The 23,655-nt window shown below is 41.7% G+C and overlaps 1 protein-coding gene across 1 annotated transcript in view; it reads right to left on the bottom strand.

Annotated features, from left to right (window-relative positions):
• The window catches only part of LOC125687911 (alpha-2-macroglobulin-like protein 1), a 66,312-nt gene that overhangs the window by 12,423 nt on the left and 30,234 nt on the right, over positions 1-23,655 (bottom strand). Inside the window, exons 4-25 of the mRNA XM_048933250.1 lie at positions 22,317-22,654; positions 16,893-17,584; positions 16,438-16,621; positions 15,169-15,331; positions 14,768-14,820; positions 13,903-13,920; positions 13,245-13,404; positions 12,325-12,409; positions 11,789-11,903; positions 10,849-10,960; positions 10,330-10,439; positions 9,751-9,918; positions 9,173-9,403; positions 8,712-8,775; positions 7,772-7,917; positions 5,794-5,943; positions 4,904-5,020; positions 4,186-4,333; positions 3,619-3,733; positions 893-1,118; positions 633-759; positions 233-354 (exon numbers count right to left, since the gene is read on the bottom strand). Of these exons, the coding sequence (XP_048789207.1) occupies positions 233-354; positions 633-759; positions 893-1,118; positions 3,619-3,733; positions 4,186-4,333; positions 4,904-5,020; positions 5,794-5,943; positions 7,772-7,917; positions 8,712-8,775; positions 9,173-9,403; positions 9,751-9,918; positions 10,330-10,439; positions 10,849-10,960; positions 11,789-11,903; positions 12,325-12,409; positions 13,245-13,404; positions 13,903-13,920; positions 14,768-14,820; positions 15,169-15,331; positions 16,438-16,621; positions 16,893-17,113 (2,835 nt within the window). The 5' untranslated portion in view covers positions 17,114-17,584; positions 22,317-22,654. The remainder of the gene's footprint in view (positions 1-232; positions 355-632; positions 760-892; positions 1,119-3,618; positions 3,734-4,185; positions 4,334-4,903; positions 5,021-5,793; positions 5,944-7,771; positions 7,918-8,711; positions 8,776-9,172; positions 9,404-9,750; positions 9,919-10,329; positions 10,440-10,848; positions 10,961-11,788; positions 11,904-12,324; positions 12,410-13,244; positions 13,405-13,902; positions 13,921-14,767; positions 14,821-15,168; positions 15,332-16,437; positions 16,622-16,892; positions 17,585-22,316; positions 22,655-23,655) is intronic.

Below are 23,655 nucleotides of genomic sequence, written 5' to 3'. Positions count from 1 at the left end.
ATAAATACTTAAGATTTTGTATTTAGAGGCCTGACCACAAACAGAAGAACAGAAGTTGGCATGAAATGGAGGAGACCGATATAATTCGTAATTTGAAGGCCCCAGCTCAGGCCATTAGAGTCTAATTTTACACCTTGAATAACAAGGGACAACCCCTACAATTACTCTGCACCAAACTAGGAGTTGCACAAAGTCCATTTTAAGGTCTAAGTAACAGAAGAGGTTGTCTGACCCGGACTAAAAGGAGTTTGGTGATTGTATCTTTCTGTCCTTGGTTTGGGACAAACGGTATCTCTTTGCCACAGAGCTCTTTGGTGGCAATGGCCTCTGTGCTGAGAGTGATGTTCACGAGCCCTGAAAATAAGACACATTTAGTGCAGTAAACATTGCTTCCCATTAATATAACAGAAGTCACTTGTTCGCAGCAAAAATTTCGATTAGAGCCCTACTTACAGGAGGTTCTGTACCTCCTAGCACTAAACTGAATATCCATGACTTTAGGAGAAATGCACATGAGTAGCCTAGGATAACAGGGCACATAACCCAACCTCCTCACTCAGCCCTTACAAAGCATCCTCGCCTTGGCCCCATTCCATCCCAACTCCTCAGCCCCACCTCCTTCTTCTCCTCACCCAGTCGCTCAGCTGTGACACTCCAAAGAAACGTCTTTACTTCTCCAGCACATAAGCAGCTGCTGTAGACACAACCCTCACATGACTTCAGCTGGAAATGTGGGAACTCCTCCATAGTCATTTGGATCTAACAGGGCAGCAGGGATGACAGAAGGTAACAAGACAAATGTCACACATTTTCTAAAATAGGCATAGGCTTCAGCCATCTCTTATCTAAACATACCCTATTTTTCTAGCAAAGACTGTCAGGGCTCACCAACCTTCATACATTGCTGTAGGTAGTTGAAGACTGTGGCCTTCAAGATGAAGGTTTCACCCTGGATCACAGAAGATGGAAGTGTGAGCTCCACAAAAAAGGGCTTGAAAACAAGCAGACTGGAGGCTGAAGCTAGTCCGAAGCCATTACGTCCTGTGCAGAACATCCCAGCTTCCCATCTTGTGATGGTATTAGGCACAGTGACAGTGACAGTCTGGTTTCCACTAGGACTGAAGAGAAGTAGACAGCAACAGAAGCATTTAATAGAATCTTGTTGTATGGAGCAACAAATGACCTAGTCTATACCCTTGACCACAGTACGCTCCATTCCCTGACCTCAGTCTAACAGCTAACTTTTGCTGAATTTGTAGCCCTTGGAATACAGGCAAAGAGGCATGGGACACATCATTCAGATGAAACAGGCATGCCAACAAGATGAGGGCTGTTGTGACAATAATGCCTCCTACTTTATGATGGCGGCCTACAATGTCAGAAGCAGATGTTGGTGGTGTAGCAGTAGAGGCTGAACTTTCGCGCCAATATTCCATTACATCTTGCTGCCATATATGGCAAGCAAAGGGGCAATCTGGCAAAATGGTATCTGATATGGACATGCATATGTAGCAAAGGCGTATCACAGAGCTCCTCTATGCAGAAAAAAAATGCACCCACTGACATTCAGTGATACTTGCTGAGCATTTATGGAGACCAAAGAGCGGATCCGAGCACAGTGAGGAGGTAGGTTGTTTGTTTCATCAGTGGCAATAGTAGCAATGGGTCAGTATTACTGGTGCAGATTTTTACGGGTGGCATGCAGGCTCTTGTTCATTGCTGGCAAAAACACAGAGCTAATGGTGGTGATTATGTTGGAAAATAGCATTTTGTAACAGAAAATTTGATCTATCAAATGCTGTCATGATGCTCTTTGTGTCTGTTGCAGTTTTCATGGAAATAAACAGGAGGCAGAAGGCATTACTTTCAGAGCAAAATATGTACATCATGAGCAGCTGAGGGAAGAGGTATTAAAAATATCTATTTCAGGTATTTGATTTTGGCAGCTTTGTCCCCCATGCAGTCCCTTGTGAAAGGTAAGCTCCCCTTGGCATTTCACTCTTTCATCCTCACTGATCTAACTTCACAATGCCTTCACCAATAGTCTCTGAATTAATACCCAGTGCATTACTGCCTTGCTACTACCTTCCATCCATTAGCAGACTCTCCCTGCAGTCCAATATGAAGTCCCCAGACTAGCCTGGAATATCTTGCTATAGGCATTCACTGTTTCTGATGGAAATAATGCCTTTCTTTAGATTTTTCTCTATTTCATGAGGACCTTACCTAGAAAAGGCAGGGACTGCTGCCTCAGATGCTTATATCAACAGCAGTAGGTTTGACAGTAAGTTATATGGCTGAAAGATACCATTATCATACTCAGCACTTTTCTAAGTTAACACTTGCCTCTGCACATATGAAAATACTTTACAGCTGTCAGCAGTTTTGTTTCTCTTGGCCTAGGGATGTAGAACCAGGAACCAGAAGAGCAATAGGAGTGGTCCGAGACAAGCAGAACTTATCAAAAGAAACAGATTTTGCCATTCACCTTTCCATGAAAAACTGACATCTTGAAGTCTAATAGAAAGACATGGCAGACACATGGCCTGTGCTCACATCACAACTTCTAAGAGCATCAGAGTACTCTGTGGCTGCTCCCACCCATTAAAAAAACATTCCTCATTAAAGCTTATGATATTATTTGACTCCAAGAATTGGAAACATTTGTTTTCCTCTAAAGAATCCACTTTTGCCAGACATAGACAAATATGAGAGAACTTTGGTTGCTCAAATCAGTCTAGTGGGCAAATCACATATGAAATATCTGCTGATAGCGTGTGAAAAGATGAATATAGCTGGAAGGAGATGGAAGGTGAGAGAGAGCAGAGGCGGGGGGAGGGATCTGGCCTAAGCAGATGCCAGTCTCCAGACATCAAACAATAAATAGTGAAGTCCAGAGAAGAAAAGTCTCCAGAAGTTTATCCTGTCTTTCTCCTGAAGCTCAGCAGAAAATGGCTTCCCACACCACCATTCTGCTCCCTCTTCCTGTCTGGAAAACACTAATTTGTTTCCTGGTCCATGGGGAGTCCTGAAAGCATCATGGAGAAAGGACAATATAGATTCTGAGTATAAACTTCTTCACCAGAGCACTTGGAATTCATATAGTGTTTGCCTGTTCAGTCCCTCATCTTACACTCAATCCAGACCCAAACACTTTCTCTGCCTCATTTGTGTTGGCAAGGCTACCTGCATACTCAGTGAACCCTCAGCCTTTCTCACAGGACACAATCCCAAGTCCTGTGCAGGGCTTCTGTGGAGATCAGCTTCTCCTTTATCCCAGGATACATCCCATGAGCCTACTTTGTGAACTGCTGATTCACAGAGCCAGAACAGGCAGACTGCAGGAAGTAACAAGCTGCTTTATCACATTGTGCTCACTTTGTTCTATTTTCATGACAGCCACATCCTTTGGATGGATACTTTCTCTGCATGGTCACCTAGTACAGGAAAATATATTTGATGCAAACATCAGCTCCAACAAGGAAAAATCTGGTAGGTATGAAACCCATAATATATGTATTTTGGTGTCTTCTTTGGTAGCTTATGATTTAAATCTGGTTGTATCTTGCAGTCATTCCAGGTCACCCAAACTAGACTCCCACTACTCAGTCTACTCACCCAACAGAATACAAATCCCATAGCCAGGTTTTTGTGAAATACTTGTGCACTTTCTCTTCAGCTGAAGAAACAGGTGAAAACATAGTGGGCTGATAGGTAGATGTCATCAGATGTCCTGCCGGAAGTAACAAACACCCAGCTACCACAATGTCCTCAGGCCCTGATTTAGAGTAGAGGGCCTCCATACTAGCTCAGGCTGCGAGTCATCCAGTCAGGTCATGGGAAGCACTGCACTGGAACTAAAGATGCTGAAGCCCAAATTTTACAACCTCTTGTCTTATTTGATACAATGGAGCCTCTTTATGCCTTAGTTGTGTTCATAGGCACCACAGCAAGGGTAAATATTCCCTCACGTCAGAAGTTAGACCTGAGATCATTCAGCTTATTATTATTTCAGAACCAGAAGCCGTAAGGCCAGACAGCCTAATAAGCATAACAGGTTTAAAGTCAGAGAAGTGTCTCTCCTCCATGTGCAATTACAGGAAGTACTGCCTCTTAGCTCAAACTCAGGACTGCTTTCATCTTTTTTACATCCCATGTGAGAAGAAATAGTTGTAAGGTGCTTACTGTTAGATTCCTTATGGGGCTGAGCAAACATCAACATGGGACTGGAAGTGAACATCCCTCTTTTCTTCATCGTAGTTGTTGACTGATTAGTTAGACACAGTCCTGGTTTCCTGATATTGATGTTGGACATAATTTTCAATCCCATTTCCTGTAGGAAAAAAAGAAAAAAGAAAAAACTGAAGCACTAGATTCTTCTCTTATCTTCTCTGCCTTTTATCCTGTGCCTTATTCTCCCCTTATGCATAGGAACTCAGCTATCCTCTGGCTTAGATTTAGGACAGAGTCACTCAGATCATCAGTAAAGAGCAAACAATGTCATCCAAGTTAATTCATCAGGCCAAGGTAGAAAAGTTTCTTCTTTTTCAAATGCAAGTTTATTTATGCACTGTGCCTTCTCAGCTTGCAAAGTGAAATTCCTACCAGATTAATCTTGGGCAACCCAAGTTGCTCATGATATGGAGATTACACATACTATGTGAAATCCAATTAAAGTAACCAATAATACTTGGCATCCTAAATCATGCAATAAAAATGCAGTAATCACACAACAATTTCCCCTTGGTCAACAATTTCAAGTAGTTTATTCAAAGAACAAATGGATTATAAGTGCATAAATGGAACTTGTTTCCTCTACTATCTGTGATGACATTTCTACATTATTGATAGTCAGAGGGCCATACTTTCCTCAATTCATGAATTACAAATTAACTATTTTTACCCTAAATGCTGTAAACACATCAGGCTGATCAGAATTTTGGAACCTGCATGAATTGTCATCTTCAGACACTTGATGAGGATATCCGGAGTTATAAACAGATGGAAAGAGCCCATAGATCTGGGAAAGCAAGAAAAGCAAAAGAAAAAAGTCAGCACAAATAATACTTAGCATTCACTTTGTGTAGTATATCCAAGGCTAGTTTGCTCCTGGCTATCATGCATGAATGTATGTCAGAAAGAACAGGCTCAAAGTTATCTCTTCTCCAACAGAGCCAGCACAGTCTGCTAAAATGAATATGAGACAGAGCAAACAAAGCTGGGTCTGGATTTACTGCTGGTGCACTGACTGGCATTCAATCTCTTTAACTGGTGCCTCCTAATCCTTACCTATGCCACACTAAGAAAACCTTGATCCTTCTAGTTGGTGCTTTGAGTTCTCTGAGAGACAGTCTCTGAAAACATCTCTTTCTCCCATCCCTCTTCTTGTCAGTGCAAAGGAAGGAGAAAAAGTTACAGCAGACTCACCTGTATGGGAACTGCTGAGTCACGGCCTGAATCTCTGATTGATCACCTGAGGCGAGCCATGAGTCACCCAGAGAAGCACAGGTGAAGGCAATTCACCTGTGCTGCCGGAAGGGGTGGAGCCTGGCTGCACCCCTCCTGGACCTATTTAAGAGCTGGCTACCAGAGGGGAAGGATCTCTTCTGGAGATCATCTCTTTTGGTGTCTTCTGGTGAGCTCAGCCAAAGGGTAAGCTCTTCTACTTATTCTCCTTTATGATCATTGTTTACTTTGCCTAATTCTCTTGATTATATTGTGATTATAACATCTTGATATCTATTGATTATACACAATTATATTGTGATTATAACATCTTGATTATACACTCACCATAGAGTGGCTGAGTTCTTTTTCTAGCTTCAGCAAAAAGGCAGTCTGATCCACAGCCCAGACAGCACATGTAGATCCAGGTGGTGCCTGCAGGCGGAGATCAACCTCTGAACCAGGAAGAGTCTTGGGCACTGAGAAGCTCAGCTCTGCCTGGATGTGAAGAACGTGCAAACATAGGTAAAACACATGCAACATTTCTGCTGCTGGCCTCTCTACCACTTCTTGAGCAGGGAAGGTCCCTACATGGAAAGAATTCCCAAGGACACGATTTGAATGAAAAACCAATGAATTTCCTAAGGACTCCTAAAAGGTATTTAAGAAAACATCATGTTGAGATTCTGAGAGGAAAGATGAAGGTCACGTGAAAGACAGGGAGAACCATGTTTTCTACCATCACAGGTACTGGTGAACAGGTGACAGCACTGGAGACATCACACAGCACTCCTTGTTCAGCAAACTGACACAGCTTGCTTTCTGCTCCTTTTGGAGCTCCACATTAAAAACAAGCCTAGTATTTATCTCCAGGCTTTTTGTGGAGTTGGTCTCAGTTTCCTGCAGCAGTTTGTATCCTAGCTTGAATCTGACTGTCCCTGGAAGATACAAAGTTGTGGAGCACAAGCAATGCTAGTCCTCAGAAGTTAGCCTTTGGAGTGCAAAACACAGCCAAGGAAGCATTTTCCCATGCATATCACAATGACCACTAAGGTATTTTTAATGGCCAATAAAACTTGTTTCTTCCATCAGCCGTTGTCAGCTGCTTTTTCAGTATCATGTACCAAGAAATTGAATTGTCTGCTTCAGTAGCAGAGCAACTGTGAGCTCTCATGGGAGTCACAATAATAACCTGTGCTGGACTTTCCCCTACTGGGTTACACTTGCTATAAGAATCCACACAGACAGATACAGATATTCTCTGCTAATACATTGCAACAGAGAGTCACAGAACAACCAGAAGGCTAAAGATGGAAGGATCCTGTAGAGGTCATTTGGTCCAATCACCCTGCTCAACTGGGGCCACCTAGAATAGTTTGCCTAGGAACATATCCAGATGACTTTTGACAGTCTCCAACAAGAAAACTCTACAGTCTCTCTGGCAACATGTGCCAGTGCTGCATCACCTGCACAGTAAATATATGCTTCCTGATATTTAGTTAGAACTTCTTGTATTATAGTTAGTGCCATTTGGCAATTGTCCTGGCACTGGGCACCACTGAAAAAAGCCCGTTTCTGTCCTCTTTGCATCCTCCCTTTAGAAGAAGTATCAGCTCTCTTGACCTGCTGGCAATAATTTGCCTAATGTAGCCAAAAGTACTGATTAGATTTTGCACTGCTGACCACTATCCAGCAGTCTTGCCTCACTGTCTACTCATCCAGCTCATACTTTAACAGTTTCTCTATGAGGATCTTATGGGAGGCAGTCAAAGGCCTTACTGAAGTCCAAGAAGACAATGTTCACTCCTCTACTCCCAAACATCAGGCTGGTGCTTTCACTGTAGAAGCTGCTTGTGATGGTCAGGAATGACTTTTCCTTGCTGAATCCATGCTGACTACTCCTGTCAATTTTTCTTCTCCTTCATGTGTCCAGAAATTGTTTCCTGGCATACTTGTTCCATCACCTTACCAGGGATTAAAGTGAATAGTTTTCTGCGTTCTCCTTTCTTTTCTGAAAATAACACTGACATTTGCTTTCCTCTAGTCTTTGGACAATTTTTCCAGTTGTCCTAATCAAGTAAGATTATAGTGAGTAGTTTCACAATCACATCTGTCAATTCCCTCAGCACTTGTCTTGCATCCCACAGCAGCTCCCACAGTGCTCAGGACATTGCAACTCCCTTCACTGTACATGTACAGCAGTTAACAAGACATGGTGTCAGCCACATAGAGCTATACAAATTATGTATTCTTCAGTCTCTTTTTTGATTGCAGCAGCCACACTTACCCTCTCACATTTAGTCATAGCTTCCAACAAAAATCCTACCTTATTTCTGAAACACAAGGAGACACTGAAGACGGCAGAATCAGCGATGATTTTTCCATTAGGGAAGATAACATAAACAATAAGTGTTGGAGCTGGAGCATAGACTGAGCTGAAGGTAATAGGGATGGAGAAGAAGCCTTTCAGCACTAGATGGAGGAGAGAGGGAACGAGAGAAATTAGTAAATTCGATAATGGAAAGGGACCCTGATCAGCTTTTGTCCTTCTGTACATGTCTGTTTAATTCCTTTCCTCAGCTACTTCAGGACCACAGCGATTTCTGAAGACCACTGAAACCAATCAGTACATCTCTAGACTTAGTATTCAAGATCTGCAAAAGATGATTCTGTTTATTGCCTTGTACTGGTTCTGTTTATTGCCTTGAGGAGATGAATGAATTATTTGGAGTTCAAGATTAGCTACACAAAGAATGAGAGTCTCAGGTATCTTTCAAAGCCTTCCATCTTATCATCAAAGAGGTCGTATTTGCCTCAAAGCACATATAATTGAGATTATAATTATGTCAAAGATAAAACCCAACAGTCAATCAACAGTCTGCAACCATCAAAATGATAAGATGTGGCATCCTATCTACTCAAAGGTTATTTGTAGGCACAATTGCAAATCAAAGCAATAGAGTTTTGATAGAGGGAAAAGCTATTTTTCATGCCCTTTGGAAGGGCAGCTAAGGGAGACTTATTTGAAAATGAAAGCAACAGCATATGAGCCTGCAGGTCAAGTAATGTTGAGGACTGTTTTCTTCGCACCAAACAAAAGGGAAATGTGAAAGCTAGAAATACAAGCTGCGTGGAAATGATAGAAGAAGGATGATCAAGTTGTAAATTGCTCTAAATTGCAGAGGCTTATACCACATATCCAGATAGAAAGGGATGCCACAGAACATTGAATGCTTTCTAGACATATAACAGAGGAGTGTACTTACTTCTTGGCAGCCCAACCCAAACAGTCTTCTGACCTGCCTGAACTATTCCACTTTTCCCCATGACCTATGAAAGAATAAAAAAAGGGAAGGGAATGCCAATCATGTTGTCTTTGAGACCACTATGCAGACCCATGTATTTCTGAGACTGGAAGTTAAATGGGGTATGTGAGGGGAATAGGAGCTTTTCTCACACTTAGGTAACATGAAAAGTTCAGGGGACTTGCTGGAGGATAGAAAAGGTCAATACCTGTCCTGCATCTGTGCAGAGCCCAAAAGAAAGGTGCTGCCTTTCATTCTGCTCTGCAGTCCCAGAATTAAAACCAGGATCCAGCCCCATGATGGCTAGATGAGCTACCTGTCAAACTGCCAAGCCAAAGCTATCCAGTATCAGGCTTCAACCTGTGGAGGATTCTGATATGGTGTCTTGAGACATCAGTACTAGCACTTCTTCAAGAACTTACAAGGTAGGAGAAAATTACACGCTTGGGCCCATGTTCCAGGTCTTCCTTGTAAATTCTGAAGTCCACCTGGATATCCTGCTTTTTACCACAAGGCATCATTTCTGGCACACGGACAATACTGAGAAAACTCCTGCTGGTGCTGTAGAATGGATGTATGAAATGAGAGGCTCTCTGGTAATTCAAATCAACTGTCCCAGGCTCCCCACCCAAATCCTGATGCAGGACACTTGCCTGGTAAGAGAGAAAAAGGAAAAAAAGAGAAAAAACAACAACCACAAAACACAAACAGCAGATTATTTCTTTAGTTAAGCAGGTCAGTTGCAAATCAATCCAGCTATTGCATGTTAGAAAGCTCAGGCCACTTCTTGGCAACACTGTCACACACATTTCTGTGTGAAGAGTTCATGAGGAAAGCTGTTGGGATTCAAAGAATAAGCATCAAGACCCACAACATACTGAGGTGTTTTGAGTTGGAATTTTAGTGCCTCAGAAAGGAACTGTCTTTGAGACAGTACACACTGAGAAGCATGTTTACCCCTTACTTTCATAGTCAATGATACAGAATTTTCTTCACTTACTTCCAGGGAGGCTGGGGTGCTGTTCCAAGTAGTTGTGTTTAGGCTAAATGAAGCTCTTCCAGTGTCTCCAGTGATGTACTTTTGCTGAAACTGCTGCTCACCAAAACTTACTACAAGGAGGACATTTTTGTACTTCAGCGTCTCGCCTTTGTAGTCGATGACTTTGATCTGAGAATACCATGGTGATTGATAGAAACATAGAAGACTGTTCAGTGGACATAATCTCCTCTAAGCCAGTAGCAGAATTTCTGCAGTATTTTAGCAGGAAGGTCACCCCTCCAATCCCTAACAATTCTGCTACCAGTAACCTCCCATTAGCACATTTAGGCACAGACAAAATCCCAATACCCCTTTATTGCAAAGGCCTCCTGGCTGCTGAAATTCCCAGTGCTTGGGTTTACATCCCCCAGTGCATGCCCAGAGCTGCTACTACTCAAGGTTTATTTGGCAAATTAAGGTCTTGGATGTTTTTCTCACTTCTGAATATTCCAGCCCTTGCTAGAGATGGGGTTGGAAAAGCAGACTCTGTGAAGGCATTTCTCATGCTGTCTTCTCCAAAAGACCATAACTGGGAATTACCTTCCCTCTGTACATCTCTCCAGTGTGATAGTAAGAATTCACATCATCAAACAAGGCCATCCCGCCAATCTTGGAGATGAGTAATTTGTGGGAAGCATTGACTTGTATCTCTGAATGACATCAGTAAGACAGAAACATAAGGGAGGAAATCAGGGAAACCATGAGCCTGTCAGCAAGTTGCCTGTAGAATAATATAATCAGTAATACCGATGTACATGCGCATATATATTTCGTACCAAGGAGATGACTTGTCCAAGGCTTTGGGTATCTGGTCTCCTTCACATTATCTTCTATCCCTTAGAAAGGCCCCTAAGCTTTGCTACATGAGATTAGACCACAGACATTCTCAGTATGTCATGCCTTCAGGAATTTTTGGCTCTAACAATATCCATGAGGTTAGACGGCAGGCCTCAATGGGTCAAAAACCTCAGAGCTCTTGTTAGTCTGAAAGTCTGTGGCATTCTTGCTACGATTAGTGTATCTTCCCATGCCTCTTCCCAGAGATATTTCCATAATTACCTGTGCCATCCTCCAACAGTGAGGCCTCTGCAACTATGCTGTCCCGATAGTACCTCAAGTCTTGGCTGAAGGATAGGGTCACGTTTGTGAAGAAGCAACCCATCTTGTCTGTCTGAAATCCCAGAGAGAGGAAGAGTGGTCTGATCAAGGCATTTATGTCAGATATTATCCAAATGGAGCAGGAACAGCAATGCAAGGCTCATATAAGAAAATAAGCACCAGATCAAAGACATCTAGGTCCATGGAAGGTATAAAACGTAACAGAGAAATTAAGTCCTGAGGCAGGAAACGGAAAATGAGAAAGGGAAAGGATGATGTCTAAGGCGAAAGGAATATACAAATGTGTCACTCTAATGGTCTTGAGATCTTGCTATTTTGGGGCTTATCTGTCTACGGCTGCAGAACTTGACCCCCTTTTTTTGTTTGTTTGTTTGTTTTTCTTCAAATCACCTAGCAAGAGAGAAGGTCCAAGCAGGCTGCACAAAGTCTGTGACATTCATGTCTTTCAGCACGGCAAAGTCTCAGCTCCTGCAGTGTTACGAGGATTTGCAAGATAGGGGCTTCCCACCAGCTCTTGTGTCTGACAAAGGAATCAGCATCACCAGTATGTTGCCCATGTAAGAGGAAGACTTCTTCAGAGAAGTGCCCTCAATTCTATGGATTTAGTCTGCTAGATGCTATTATATAGAGAACTTGAGAAGACCCATTCATAGGAGAACAAGGCTGGGTACAGATAGCAGTCAAGAATGTGGAGCAGGCACTTGATACACACAATGTCATAGCAGATACAGCTACTAAGAGGCAGCACCAACAGACTTGTGATCAAGTAGCCAAAACCAAGTTGTGACACCACCGCTGTTTCAGCTAGCTCCAGCAGCCTTGTGTTAGCCTGGGGCTCACCACAACTTTCACTGTTTTCAGCTCCTGCTATGCAACTCACCCTGCTCTTGAATTCCTGACAGAGATCAGGTTTCGAAGCACTGGGCAAGAACTGGGATATTTTCTGACAAAGGCTCACATAAACCATCCCCTGGACAGCTTTCCCATAACTGTATCTGTTTAAGAGAGCAAGGAAAAGAAGAGATATTCAAACAAAGTGTGAAAACACTAGTGCTTGCTTTGTGTGCCTAGGTATACTTAATCATGGCTATTCACAATGTATCACAGATATGGCAGATGTACAGGCCCAAGAGACCTCATGCATTTAATAAGATCAAGCTAGAACACTGCAGTGATATAAGATCAAGAGCCTTGTGATAAAATTAGTATCAGACTATTCTGAGAAATCAAATTACAAGATAATTTTAGGAATGTTTTGTTTTGCATTAAGGTTCGAAGACATACTGTGGAATATTCTGACCTGCTGTAACTGAAGTGCAGTAAATTTCCTCTGAGTCTCATGATACCTGCACAGAAATGTACTTGCCTCTGGTCAGAATTTAGCATAGGGCCCACTTCTCCAAGTAGAACCCTTACCTGCCACATACCCGAAGTGGAAAAGTTTTATCTAGTGCATAAATCACCACTGGTGTCTCAAAGATCACTTCAAATTTTGGCAGCGCTGTAAGGAAAAAGAAAAAAACAGGCAACTGTAGGAAACACTGGCCAAGGACAGCCTTTCCAGGGAATCAACATGAAGACAGACTGTGCTGGAATAAGAGACAGGAAACTAAGAAGAAAGGAAGTTAAAACATGAAAGGGAATATTTCCATTATTTCTTTAACAAATTCGAATCTAGTCCATGGCTCCTTTCCAAATTAAAATTCAAACATGTTAGGGGATTTTCAAGTTGGATGTTATGAAAAACTTCTCCAAAATATTGTTTGAGCATTGGAACAGACTGTTCAGGGAGGTGGTGGAGTCACCGTTCCCGAAGGTGTTCAAGAAAAGCGTGGGTGTGACACTGAAGGGCATTGGTTAGTGGGAAATCTTGGTGGTAGGTGAATAGCTGGACTGGATGATCTTAAAGGTCTTTTCCAACCTTAATGATTCCATAATTCTATAGTAATTCTATAATTCTATGTCCATATCCCTCAAGTTCAGACAGCTATTTGCAGTAACTTCCCAGCAGAGTTAATTAGGGAATGATAAAATAAGTGGCACTGGACTTCATATTCTTTTGAAAAGCCCATTCCAGTGACATTATTTTGTCTGATACAGCCATCTTCAGGAATCAGTTGTGTCAAAAGTCTAGGGCCTTGCAGAGTTGCTCCTATACAATAACCAAAGGTCTCAAATGCAATCTCTCTCCTGAGCATCAGCTCAGACTCTTTTCTATGATGTTTTTACTTTCTTCATTTGCTCGCAGGATGGTTATAATGAAATAAAAACTCAGATTCATGGAATAGAGAGTGAAGTCATCTCTCACTTCATACATATCCCTCATGCACTCATACCATAGTCCTCAACGGTGAAGCTGACATATGTTTTCCTGTTGGTTACATTGATAACATATGTCCCCAGCAGAGGCTCATCACTTAGTTGGAAAGACAGATCCGCAATGCCTTCCTGCGGCACCACATTCAGCCACTGCTCTATCCGGTTGTTCTTGGGGTCCTACAGCCACAAGAGAGAAAGAAGCAATTGTTCTAGCATCTCAGTGATGCACAGTCTCTAGAAAACCATCTTCAAGATTTCAGTGCTAGTTAGAAAAATAGCTAAGGGACAAGGTTTGGCACAGTACAGTCGAGAAATTTTGAAGATAATATGCTACATTCTGCTGTCAGCAGCTGAATCCCCTTCTACACTTCTCTAAATGCTGATCTCAAGGAAATATCCTTTACAGTTCTAACCTGTTAACATAAAGGTCTAAATTAATCTGTCTATAGTTTTGTACTTCAAGAGCAACTCAGATTTCCATTCCAGTAACTAAGAGCATAACATCAAGTGCAAAAACAGGCACAGAGGTTGTGTGTAGTATATTAGATTAAGTAATCTTGATGTTCTACCATTCTACTTACAGATCCATAAAATTTACCGTGAACTGTAAATGAATAGCCCAGTGAAATGGCTGCCATCAACAGTAATGTAACATCAGATTTCAGCATCACTCACCTGGAGAAACAGGGAAATCTGGGAGGGAAAGAAAAGTGAAAACATTAAAAGAGAGAAATAAGTGCCAGCAACACATACAAGGTACTTCAGATGCAGAGACTTCTGTGAAGGGTGTGAAAATAGTGACTTGGATATTTAGAGCACTGACAAACAGTATAAAGAACACAGATGTCACCAAAAAGGAGAAATACAGTGCGGATTCATTACAGTAATGTCTGGAAAGAGAGAAAGGGAAAATCAATCCGAAGGTCACCTAGCACATGCTAATTACATCCTGACAGAGTTCTCTATCAGGAAAACTGCTAGATTGCTAAAACCAATATAGATTTGGCTCATCTGCAGTATCTCAGTGGAGTCACAGAGGTACATGATCTTGTAGCTTGGGAGAAACCTCTGGAGGTCATCTAGTCCAATGCCCTGGGTAAAGTTTATCTTATTAGAACAGGTTGCTCTCAGCCTTCTCTTGTTAAGTGTTGAACATCTCCAAGGAAAAAAAAATGCCTTCTCTGAGTATCTGTTTCGATATCTGATAATCTTCGAAATGGAAGAGTTTTTTCTTAATGTCTAATCAGACGTTCCAACTTCCAAACTACTCACTCCTCATATGACAACATCACCATGTAAATCAGTATGCGCCATGCTTGCGCTTGAAGGACTATTTTACTAACAGGAGCAAGAACATCTTTCCCATCTTCCTGGATTACGTCTCCAGCTCCCTGAGTTATTATTCTTCTACAGATATTCATCAGAATGAATGCAGGGGACAAGGAGCAGTTAGAACTTTAGCAGATATGCAGAGGAGAAAGCAAGTAGGATTAATGCATAGAACACGGAGCCTCCTCCACAGATTGCAGGGCTGACTTACTGAATCATTAAGCACAATGAAGTCCTCATCCAGAGTCACAACACGAAATTTCACTGAAAGCAAGGAAATCAGGGAATATATTTGTCACTTCTCAATCCTTCCCTGCAGACCCCTATTCTTTCTGTCTCCTCAGGCCCTGTCTCCACTGTACACATCTGATAAAATTCACATGGGCATTCTCCCAAGAAAGATAGCATGGGTAATGACCTACTGTCTCCTACAGCTACACAGTCAGCACAGGATGGACATCACAGGCACTGAAAATATCATTTCAATTAAAAATGTCTTCTCAAAAACTTCTGCTAGGGCCTTCCGTGATTTTCAAGCAATTGCAGTATTTTCATATGATTTTACTAGCAAAAAGTCTAGGATCTATTCTTGTTCTCATATGCAGTTCTCACCTGTCTGCCCTGGTTTATAGATGGGCTTGTCCATTTGAATGAAGGTGCCACTGCTTGCCTTGCGGATCAGGACCTTTTTCTTCTCCTCAATATTGACCCCTTGACCAGTAATAATCAGTCTGACAGTGGCAATCTCCTCTGGGCCATCAGCTGGAGGTGCAACCTTTACAAAGAGAGAAAAGAATGCAGCCACCAAGTAATATTACTTCTGGGGGCCCATAGCAGGAATTGACAGTAAAGTGGAAATGAAAAAAGCTAACCTGTCACTCTCCACCCATGCCAGGTCATCCTTTCAATACCTGAATTCAGATGGTATTGTAATCTCACTGAATTCTACACTCAACCAGGAGGCTTTGCATATCATGAAATCCATAATTTTTCCCACTGCCTAAGTAACTTCATCTCTGGAGATAGGAAAGGGAGTGTCAGGAAAATAAGAAAATGCCAGAAATGTGGGAGATAGCAGCATGGAATCAAAGGACAGACACTGAGCTATTTGATATAGCTTCAAATGCTAGACTTTCAAGACTCTAACATGTATAAGTAAGAAAGCCAGATCAGAATGCCAGAGCTAACCACGGGGTCTTCCTGGCTCGTGCAACAAAATACCACAGCAGCCACAGAACAGAATACAGTATATAATAGAAGAAATATTACTTAGGTGTGATTGTCCTATCATAGATCTTAACCAAATTCTCACCAACAATGAATGAGCTGTAAGATGCTGTTTAGAAATAACAAGCATATCTACTTCCATCCAACTGCTGGTCAGTAGCTCAAGAGCTGAGCTGCTTCCTGACTGCAGTCCTACAGAAACTGTAGATTATGTTGTGCAAACCTTCATTTTCTCAAGCTTTATCCCTGGAGCTGCATGAGTATTTCAGAGTATCATGGATTGGAAGAGACCTTAATGATCATCTAGTTCCAATTCCCCTCCCATGAAAGAGTTGCCACCCACTAGATCAGATTATCAAGGGATTTATCAAGCCTGGAAGATGAGCTAAAGCTGCTCTGGTCTGGAATAGATGAGAAGGAAACAAGTAGTGTGGTAGTTTTTTAACAAATGTGACTTCAAATGAAAAGTTAGATTCAGAAGGGCAATTCAGTGCTGACCAAGTGCTGTCCACTCCACATCTGTGAGAATAATCTATTCTCATTCCTAGCAGACTCACTCCAAGGCAAAGTAGAGCCTCTCCTTAACAACACTGGCTTTTACAATTCCTGGTTTTACAGTTCCTGAAGAGATGGCATTTGCCTAGGGTAGCTCACCCAGAACTTAGTGCACGTGAAAGTTTTCTCCTTTTGGATGTTTTTTTGCACTATAAGATCACGTCCTGCAAAGCGCTCCAGGATCAGCTTTACTTGAATCTTTGCTTCATAACAGGTGATATGGAGGCAGGCAACTTGAACGGATGGGTAACGGAGATCTGCAGGGATAACCACCAGGTAATGTCTGGGACAGAGGAAAGAAGACATCAGAGATTACATCAGATTGAAGGCTCAGAGAGAAAACATACCTGGGCATAAGTTCTCTTCTAGTAGACCCCCCCAAAAAGATTATTCATATTTTAACTCACAACCATGAGAGACAACATGAATGACTCTGCTGCCTTTTGGAGTGATTTGAAAGAGCAGGAAGAATAGCTGATGGTATGGAATTCAGCAAGTCTACCTAGAGTGCTAGAGACTGAAGGAAACAGAAACAAAAATTCAGCATCACTCACAGTTGGTGAAAAGAAGTTGCAGTGTGGAACAGAAGGCTCAGGAAGATGGATGTCAGCATCTTGAGAGCTCTGCCTGTCCAGTCTCCAGATAATCTTTCTCTGAAATCACCAAGTTTCTGTTCAGGGGCTAACTTCTTTCTAGGACAGCCTGAATGGAGATTTGGATTTGGGGAGGAGCTAGCTTCTCCCCACCTCTTTCTCTCTCCAGAGATTATATACATTCAGCAGTAGAATGGGCGTACTCTACCGAGTGTCCCTTAGCCAATAACAGATGCTTTGGCTATCTTCCACCAGTGTGGAACATTCCCCCCAACCCTGCAAAGCCACCTTGGAGATATTTGACCAAATGGGCATTTCATATAAATAAATAAATAAATAAATAAATAAATGAGCCACAGAACTTCACTGATCAGTGACCCAGGACAGGTCCTGATCACCTGTGACTTACGTACCTTTGTTTCAGCTGGAAATGGATTGCTGCTGTGCAGCCAACAGCAAGAGCTCACCCCTGCACACCCTAGGCAATGTTGTTATTTAGGATAGGGGCTCTGTTTATGAGCATGTGTATCTCCACAGGCTGTTTAGCTTGAGAACATGGAGCAACTCCTTGCATGTACGTGAAGAACAACTGTATCAACATCACCATCAGCCCTCAACCACTAATTAGCTCAGTGACTTTGCCTTTCTTCTCTCTGCAAATAAGTAAAATGAAAACATTCACTGAAAAAGAGATCTCCACTAGCTTTTCTGCAACATTCATTTGCAGTAGCACCAACCGCAAGGAAGGTGTCTCAGGAAATAGTGCAAGTTCTTCAGTGCTCATAATTAGCAGTGGAGGGCTAAAGTGTCTCTATGCCATCTAGTTTTGCTCTGTTTCTGAATACGTGAATCACTTTAGAACTCATGGATTAAACAAGGGGGCTATTTTCTCGCACTGATGACAACCTCTACAGAAGTGTAGACAATTGTGCTGCGTAACCATCCTGGCTTCCAGGAGAGCACTGTCACAATGTAAAGTGTCTGTTGTGGGTCATACACTGATTGCATTAACTCATAAACTACATTTCTGGCTTGTTTGAGACAACATTAAGTAGTAGTATTAAGTAGTACCGGAACAGGAACAGTCCTTATAGTCAGACAGCTGTGGTTCTGTGCCTGGAAATACTTCCCAGCAGTGTCAAATAATGCAGCATAATCTTTACATATGTAGGTTCTAACATGACATTACATAAGCAGGCAGTTAGGATCTTTTTGACTGGCAAAATCGGGCTTTCCAGATTTCCAGCTTATTTGGGATACCTGTTCCCAAGTCTCTTTTATACTCTTTTTCCAGCTGAGGTTTGGAGAACTGATCTCCTTTTGACTGATCTCCATTTTATTCTGTCTCCACCTGAGAGCAACTATTGCATCAAGTGGGCTATCTGTTATGCACGGAAGCAGTTGGTGCTAGCACTATCTTAGTCTCAGGTGCATTTCATGGCTCACCTGGACTCTTGCCAGTTAGCTTAATCAGTTCTCTCAACAGATCTCAGAAATCAGCTTTCAGACAGCCTAAATGAGTGCTATGTTCCTAGGCAAGAAAGACTACCATCTTTTCTGTTTCAATGAACTCATTATTTCCATCCTTGTGAAGGAAGGTTATTCCACTGAGAACAGCAGATAAACTTTTAAAATCACCCTTTGGCAAAAATCTGGCATTTTAATAAACACCAGTCGTGTCTGCCACAAAACAGCAAATCATAGCCAGAGAGGGTCACATGTTGGCAGACTTCTGACAGGAGCTGTCCAAAAGCCAGCACTGGGGAGAGCTTTCTGACCCTGTCCCATCGTGTTCCTCCTACAGTGTTTGCTCAGGTGCATTCTCTGTTCCTTTCTTGACTTAGGCAAATCTGGCTCTTGGTCACAGCAACATACATTTGAAGGACATGTATTGAAGGAAGTGACTGACGTCTGCACAGACATGACCAAAGTCTCTGAAATGCAGAGAGTAGCAAGATTGTACACAGTTTCTAGTTCTGGAAAGGATCTATCCTTCACAAAAGTACACTATATTCATCTAGAGCAAGGGACATACATAGTAGCAACGCTAACCCTGACACCTGCCCTCCATAGATTACCAGAATAAAAAATAGAAGAGAAAAGCAAAAAGTTAGTAAAGGCCATGCATATGATCAAGGAAGAAAACTCATGGTTCACAGTAAGAACCAGGTGCGATGGTACCTTGGAAATCACTCCAGTGTATTAATTTAATTAATTAAACATTATAGTAATATTAATAATAATTAATATGATTAATTTAAGAAATTACAGAGGCAATAATATTAATGATCTCCATGAGAAGAGCACTGGGAAAGCACAGATGTCTTGCATACTACTTTGGCAGGAGACTGAGCAGAGAATAGAAACTTATCATTGACCCATTCCTGGGAGGATTCAAGGCTAGGTATTATGGGACTTGGAGCCAGACCCTGCCCATGGCAAGGGGATTTGGAACTAGATAGCCTTTAAGGTCCCTTCCAACTCAAATCATTCTATGAATTTGATTCTATCATTTTCTTTAAAGAACTACATCTGTTACAGAGTCAGTACTACAGAATCAGCTATCAAAGAAACTGAATCACTCTTCAGTTTCCTCTGTACTCATCATCATCTTCAAACAGGCTTGGGGCCTCTTGCATTGTTGCATCCTTTCATTTGCAACCACAAACACAATATCCAGATCACTGACATTCCAAGCTCACTTCTTACACACACACATCATCTATACCTACAGTGTAGCATTTTCTTTGAAGACAAAAGAATTTGATAGCGTTGTATTCCGACAATAAAATATACTTTTGCATTAAGAATTTTTCACAATCCTTGCAGGGTTTGTAAAACCTGTGAGGCCAGAGGCCATGTTTATGCAACCTCACCAGGGAGTCCTCAGAAGAATTTGTGTCTAATACCAAGGTGAAGCACTTTCTGCTGCTTTGACAGTAGAATTTGTCCACTACACTACAGCCAGGCATGGAACTGACAGCACACCTGGACAAACACATCAAAAGGAGCAGAAACTGGCAGGGTCAGAAAGCCTGAAGGTAACATACAGTAAATTGTTCCATGTTTTTCTCACTGCTTGGCTTCTACATTGAGACAATCCGAAGAACTGCAATTTGAAGACAAATGCAGAAGCCTTTTTTCATTACTTAAAAAGAGCTCAAAACAAAATGGAGAGCAACCTTTTACATGGGCATTACTGTGGGAGACATCCCAAAATCATCACTGTCTGAAATTTACAATGTTGGCTTTTAATTCTCAAACAGTATCAGAGACACTGACTTGAACTTGCTTCTCTCCTGAGCCCCTGAAAGGAAAGCAGATCCTAGCATAGAAGAAGAGGGATGGCCATTAAAATAATAATAATAATAATAATAATAAACAACTAAACAGGGAAAAAAAAAAAAAAAAAAAAAAAAAAAAACCTGAGGAGAAATGCCAGTATTTAGATTAACTGAATAACTGTAGAACTTACATCTGTGTTTTTTTAAGATTTACAATGCCAAAGAGAAGACAGATGAACTACATAGACTTTGAAGAAACAGAGGCATTGTGGTGGTTTCACATTGGCAGGTAGCTAAGCTCCACCACAGCACATTCTCACTCTCATTCTCACTTCCTCTCCTCAGAAAGATGGGGAAAAATACAATGGAAAAAAAGGTCATGTGTTGAGGTAAGAAGAGGAAGATCATTCACCTGTTACCATCATAGACAAAATAGACTCAAGCATAAGTGAGATTAATGTAATGCCTGCTGCTAAAAATAGACTAGAGCAGTGAGAACTAAAAGCAAGCTAATAATATTATCTCCCCCCTCCCACCCATCCCCTTCTACATCTTCCTCCTGAGCAGCACAGAGGAATGGGAAATGAAGGTGCAGTCAGCTCTGGCCAGCAAGAGCTGGCTCTAATCTGATGTGGGGAAGCTGATGGGCTTTGCCCACAGGGGCCACCCCTGCAGCTCCCCCCTCTACCAAAACCATTCCACATAAGGACAATATAGGCACAAACAATAAAAATAAAAGACCTTCCTCAGAGCTGCACAGTGACTCAGAACTGGGTCCAAGCAGACAACTCCAATGCTCAAGGCCAAACAGCCATTTTCTCCAGAAATATTTATCTCTCACAGACTGGAGTACTGGGTCCCAAGAAAGAGTCCCCAAATCACACAGAGCAAATTAAATTGGACTTACTCTGGAATAGGTCTTACGTTCAGGGCTTATGGAGTAGGCTGAGGGGGATGTGACTTGCTTTATGAGTGAATTTCCTGGGGAAAGGAAAACATGTGGCTGATCCTGAAATTGAATAGAGGGATGATCTCATGGTCAGATTCACAAAGACACTTAAAACAAATGCACAGATGGAAAAGAAGGGGTCATGGCAGTCCAACTTATTTGTCAGATGTAGACATCAGGAGAATTACAAATGTTAAGAGAAGTTTTGGTCAACTTCTTCCAGGCTCAAGATTGGTGCATCCTAAGAGTAAAAAATCAAGCAAAAATGGCAGGAGATCTGCATGCGTGAACAAGGGATCTGCATGCATGCATGAACAAGGAGCTCATGGATAAACTCAAAGAGAAGAAAGTTTACAGAATGTGGAAAAAAGGCCTGGCCACTTGGGAGGAATACAGCAATACTGTCAGAGCCTGCAGGGACACAACGAGGAAAGCTAAGGCACCTTTGGAATTAAACCTGGTGTATAAATTATACCTGGTTTAATTTAACCTGGTCAAGAACAACAAGTAAAGCTTTTTTTAACTATGTCAGCAGAAAAAGGAGGACAAGGAAAAATATTGTTCTGCTGCTTAATGAGGTGAGTGTCCTGGTAACAGGGGATGCTGAGAAGATGGAGATGATCAATACCTTCTCTGCTTAAGTCTTTACTTATAAGGCTGAGAAATCACAGGAAACCCTACCCTGGAGGTAAGAGAGTCTGGAGAAAATATGGCTTACCCTTGGTTAAGAAGGATCTGATCTGAGATCATCTAAGCAAAATGTACACAGATCCTTGGGTCCTGACAGGAGGCACCCATGAGTGCTGAGGAAGCTGGCAGAAATGATTGCCAAACTGCTCTCTATCATCTTTGAAAGGTCTTGGAGAATGTCCAGGATAGAGTTTCCTGGAGATGACTTAAGACCAATGATTATAGACCTGACAAGTCTGCATCAAGGTAGCTGTAGAGTTGGTTGGTACAATTTTATTTTTTTTTTTTTCAGGAATAAGCCTGAAGTAATGGTAGAAATATGAACCATTAATCAAGTGTGATTTCTTTGCTAAAATCCACATGAAAGACTATATTATCTTAGTGGGCACATACAACGATCTGCACACTGCAAGGAACATCTCCACAAATGCTGCCACAGCTTATATGTGTACTCAGAATTACCTTCTTGTCCTGGCATGCAAATGGGCTTGTCAGTTTGCACAAAAATGCTGCTGTCAATGTTCTAAACAAAGACCTTCTCAGTTATTTATTTTGTTAATCTTGATCCATCAGATCCTTAGGAGGCAATCTCACTGTTCCCGATAACGTTTTCTCTTATTTCTGTCTCCTCCAAAATATCATCTCTTTATCTCTGGATCCACCAAAGTAAAGCATTAAGGAAGGGTTCCTAGTTTGTGCAGGGATATGTGACCCAGTGACAGATCTTCATCTGGCATGTTCAGTACCAAGTTCTCCAGGTGGTCTTCGCTCTGAAACTCTGCTCATAGCCATTGTAATTGCTGTAAGAGGGAATGGAAAACATTTGCCACTTAAAAAGTAGCTACTTGTGTTTGATACCTAGTCTCCACGAATTGAGACACTCAAAAAGGGGAGGAAAAAAGACACACAGACCATTCTTAGAGAGCATTTATATACACATACATGTCAGCAACTACAGCTAAATGATGGAGTATCATTAATAATCATTAATAATCATTTCTAACTGGTATCTCTTGTGATGATAAATATTCCTAAGGACCAGTAATTTTATCAGCACCCACTGCTCAAAATCTTGTATGATGGGATTGAGTGCCTGCATCCTAAGAAAAATGTCTGTATATATTCCCTGCTCTCATTTGCTCCTTAGTCTCTGAAGGCAGTTTCCCATTTAAGCCATTCTATGATTCTATGATTAGGTGTGCAGTTTGGAAACTTGGTGAAGCCTCTCTGCTAGTGCAAACACGTCATTTGTACAATTCCCATTCAGCAACTTATAAAATCTCTTTTGAGTGTTCTGAACTGCAGATAGACGCAGTTTCAATATCAAGAAGTAAATACTAGTGTTTAGCAAGGTGTTGTTGGCCTTGTCTGTTCTGAACATTTATTTCTTTACATTACCATACACATGGTATATGAATGGAAAATGTCTTTCAATTTGCAATCAAAAACACCATCCTGAAGTACGCAAAGAGTACAGGAGCTTAGCCTGAAAGTGGAGGGTAAGAACTAGGCCACAGAAATGGATAAAAAACAGAACAGTGGGTCTGAAATTAAAGCAGGGCAAGGAATTGCTGAGAATTTTAAGATACGTCCAGAAGTCATAAAAGGGAAAAGCATATGAAGGTGGGGAACAATGTAGAGTATGGGGGAGCTCCTAGCCTGGAAACCAGTGGGAATAGAAAAATGATCACTCTAAAAGGAAATGTCTGAATATTCAGCTACTGATTTTTGAGCATCTGCAGCTGCACAGGAGTTCCCTGCACAATAATTTCTTAAGGTTTCTGTAGCCACCCACATCAAG

Source organism: Lagopus muta, chromosome 1, assembly GCF_023343835.1.
Source record: "Lagopus muta isolate bLagMut1 chromosome 1, bLagMut1 primary, whole genome shotgun sequence".
Lineage (NCBI taxonomy): Eukaryota > Metazoa > Chordata > Aves > Galliformes > Phasianidae > Lagopus > Lagopus muta.
This window is presented reverse-complemented; position numbering and strand designations above follow the sequence as displayed.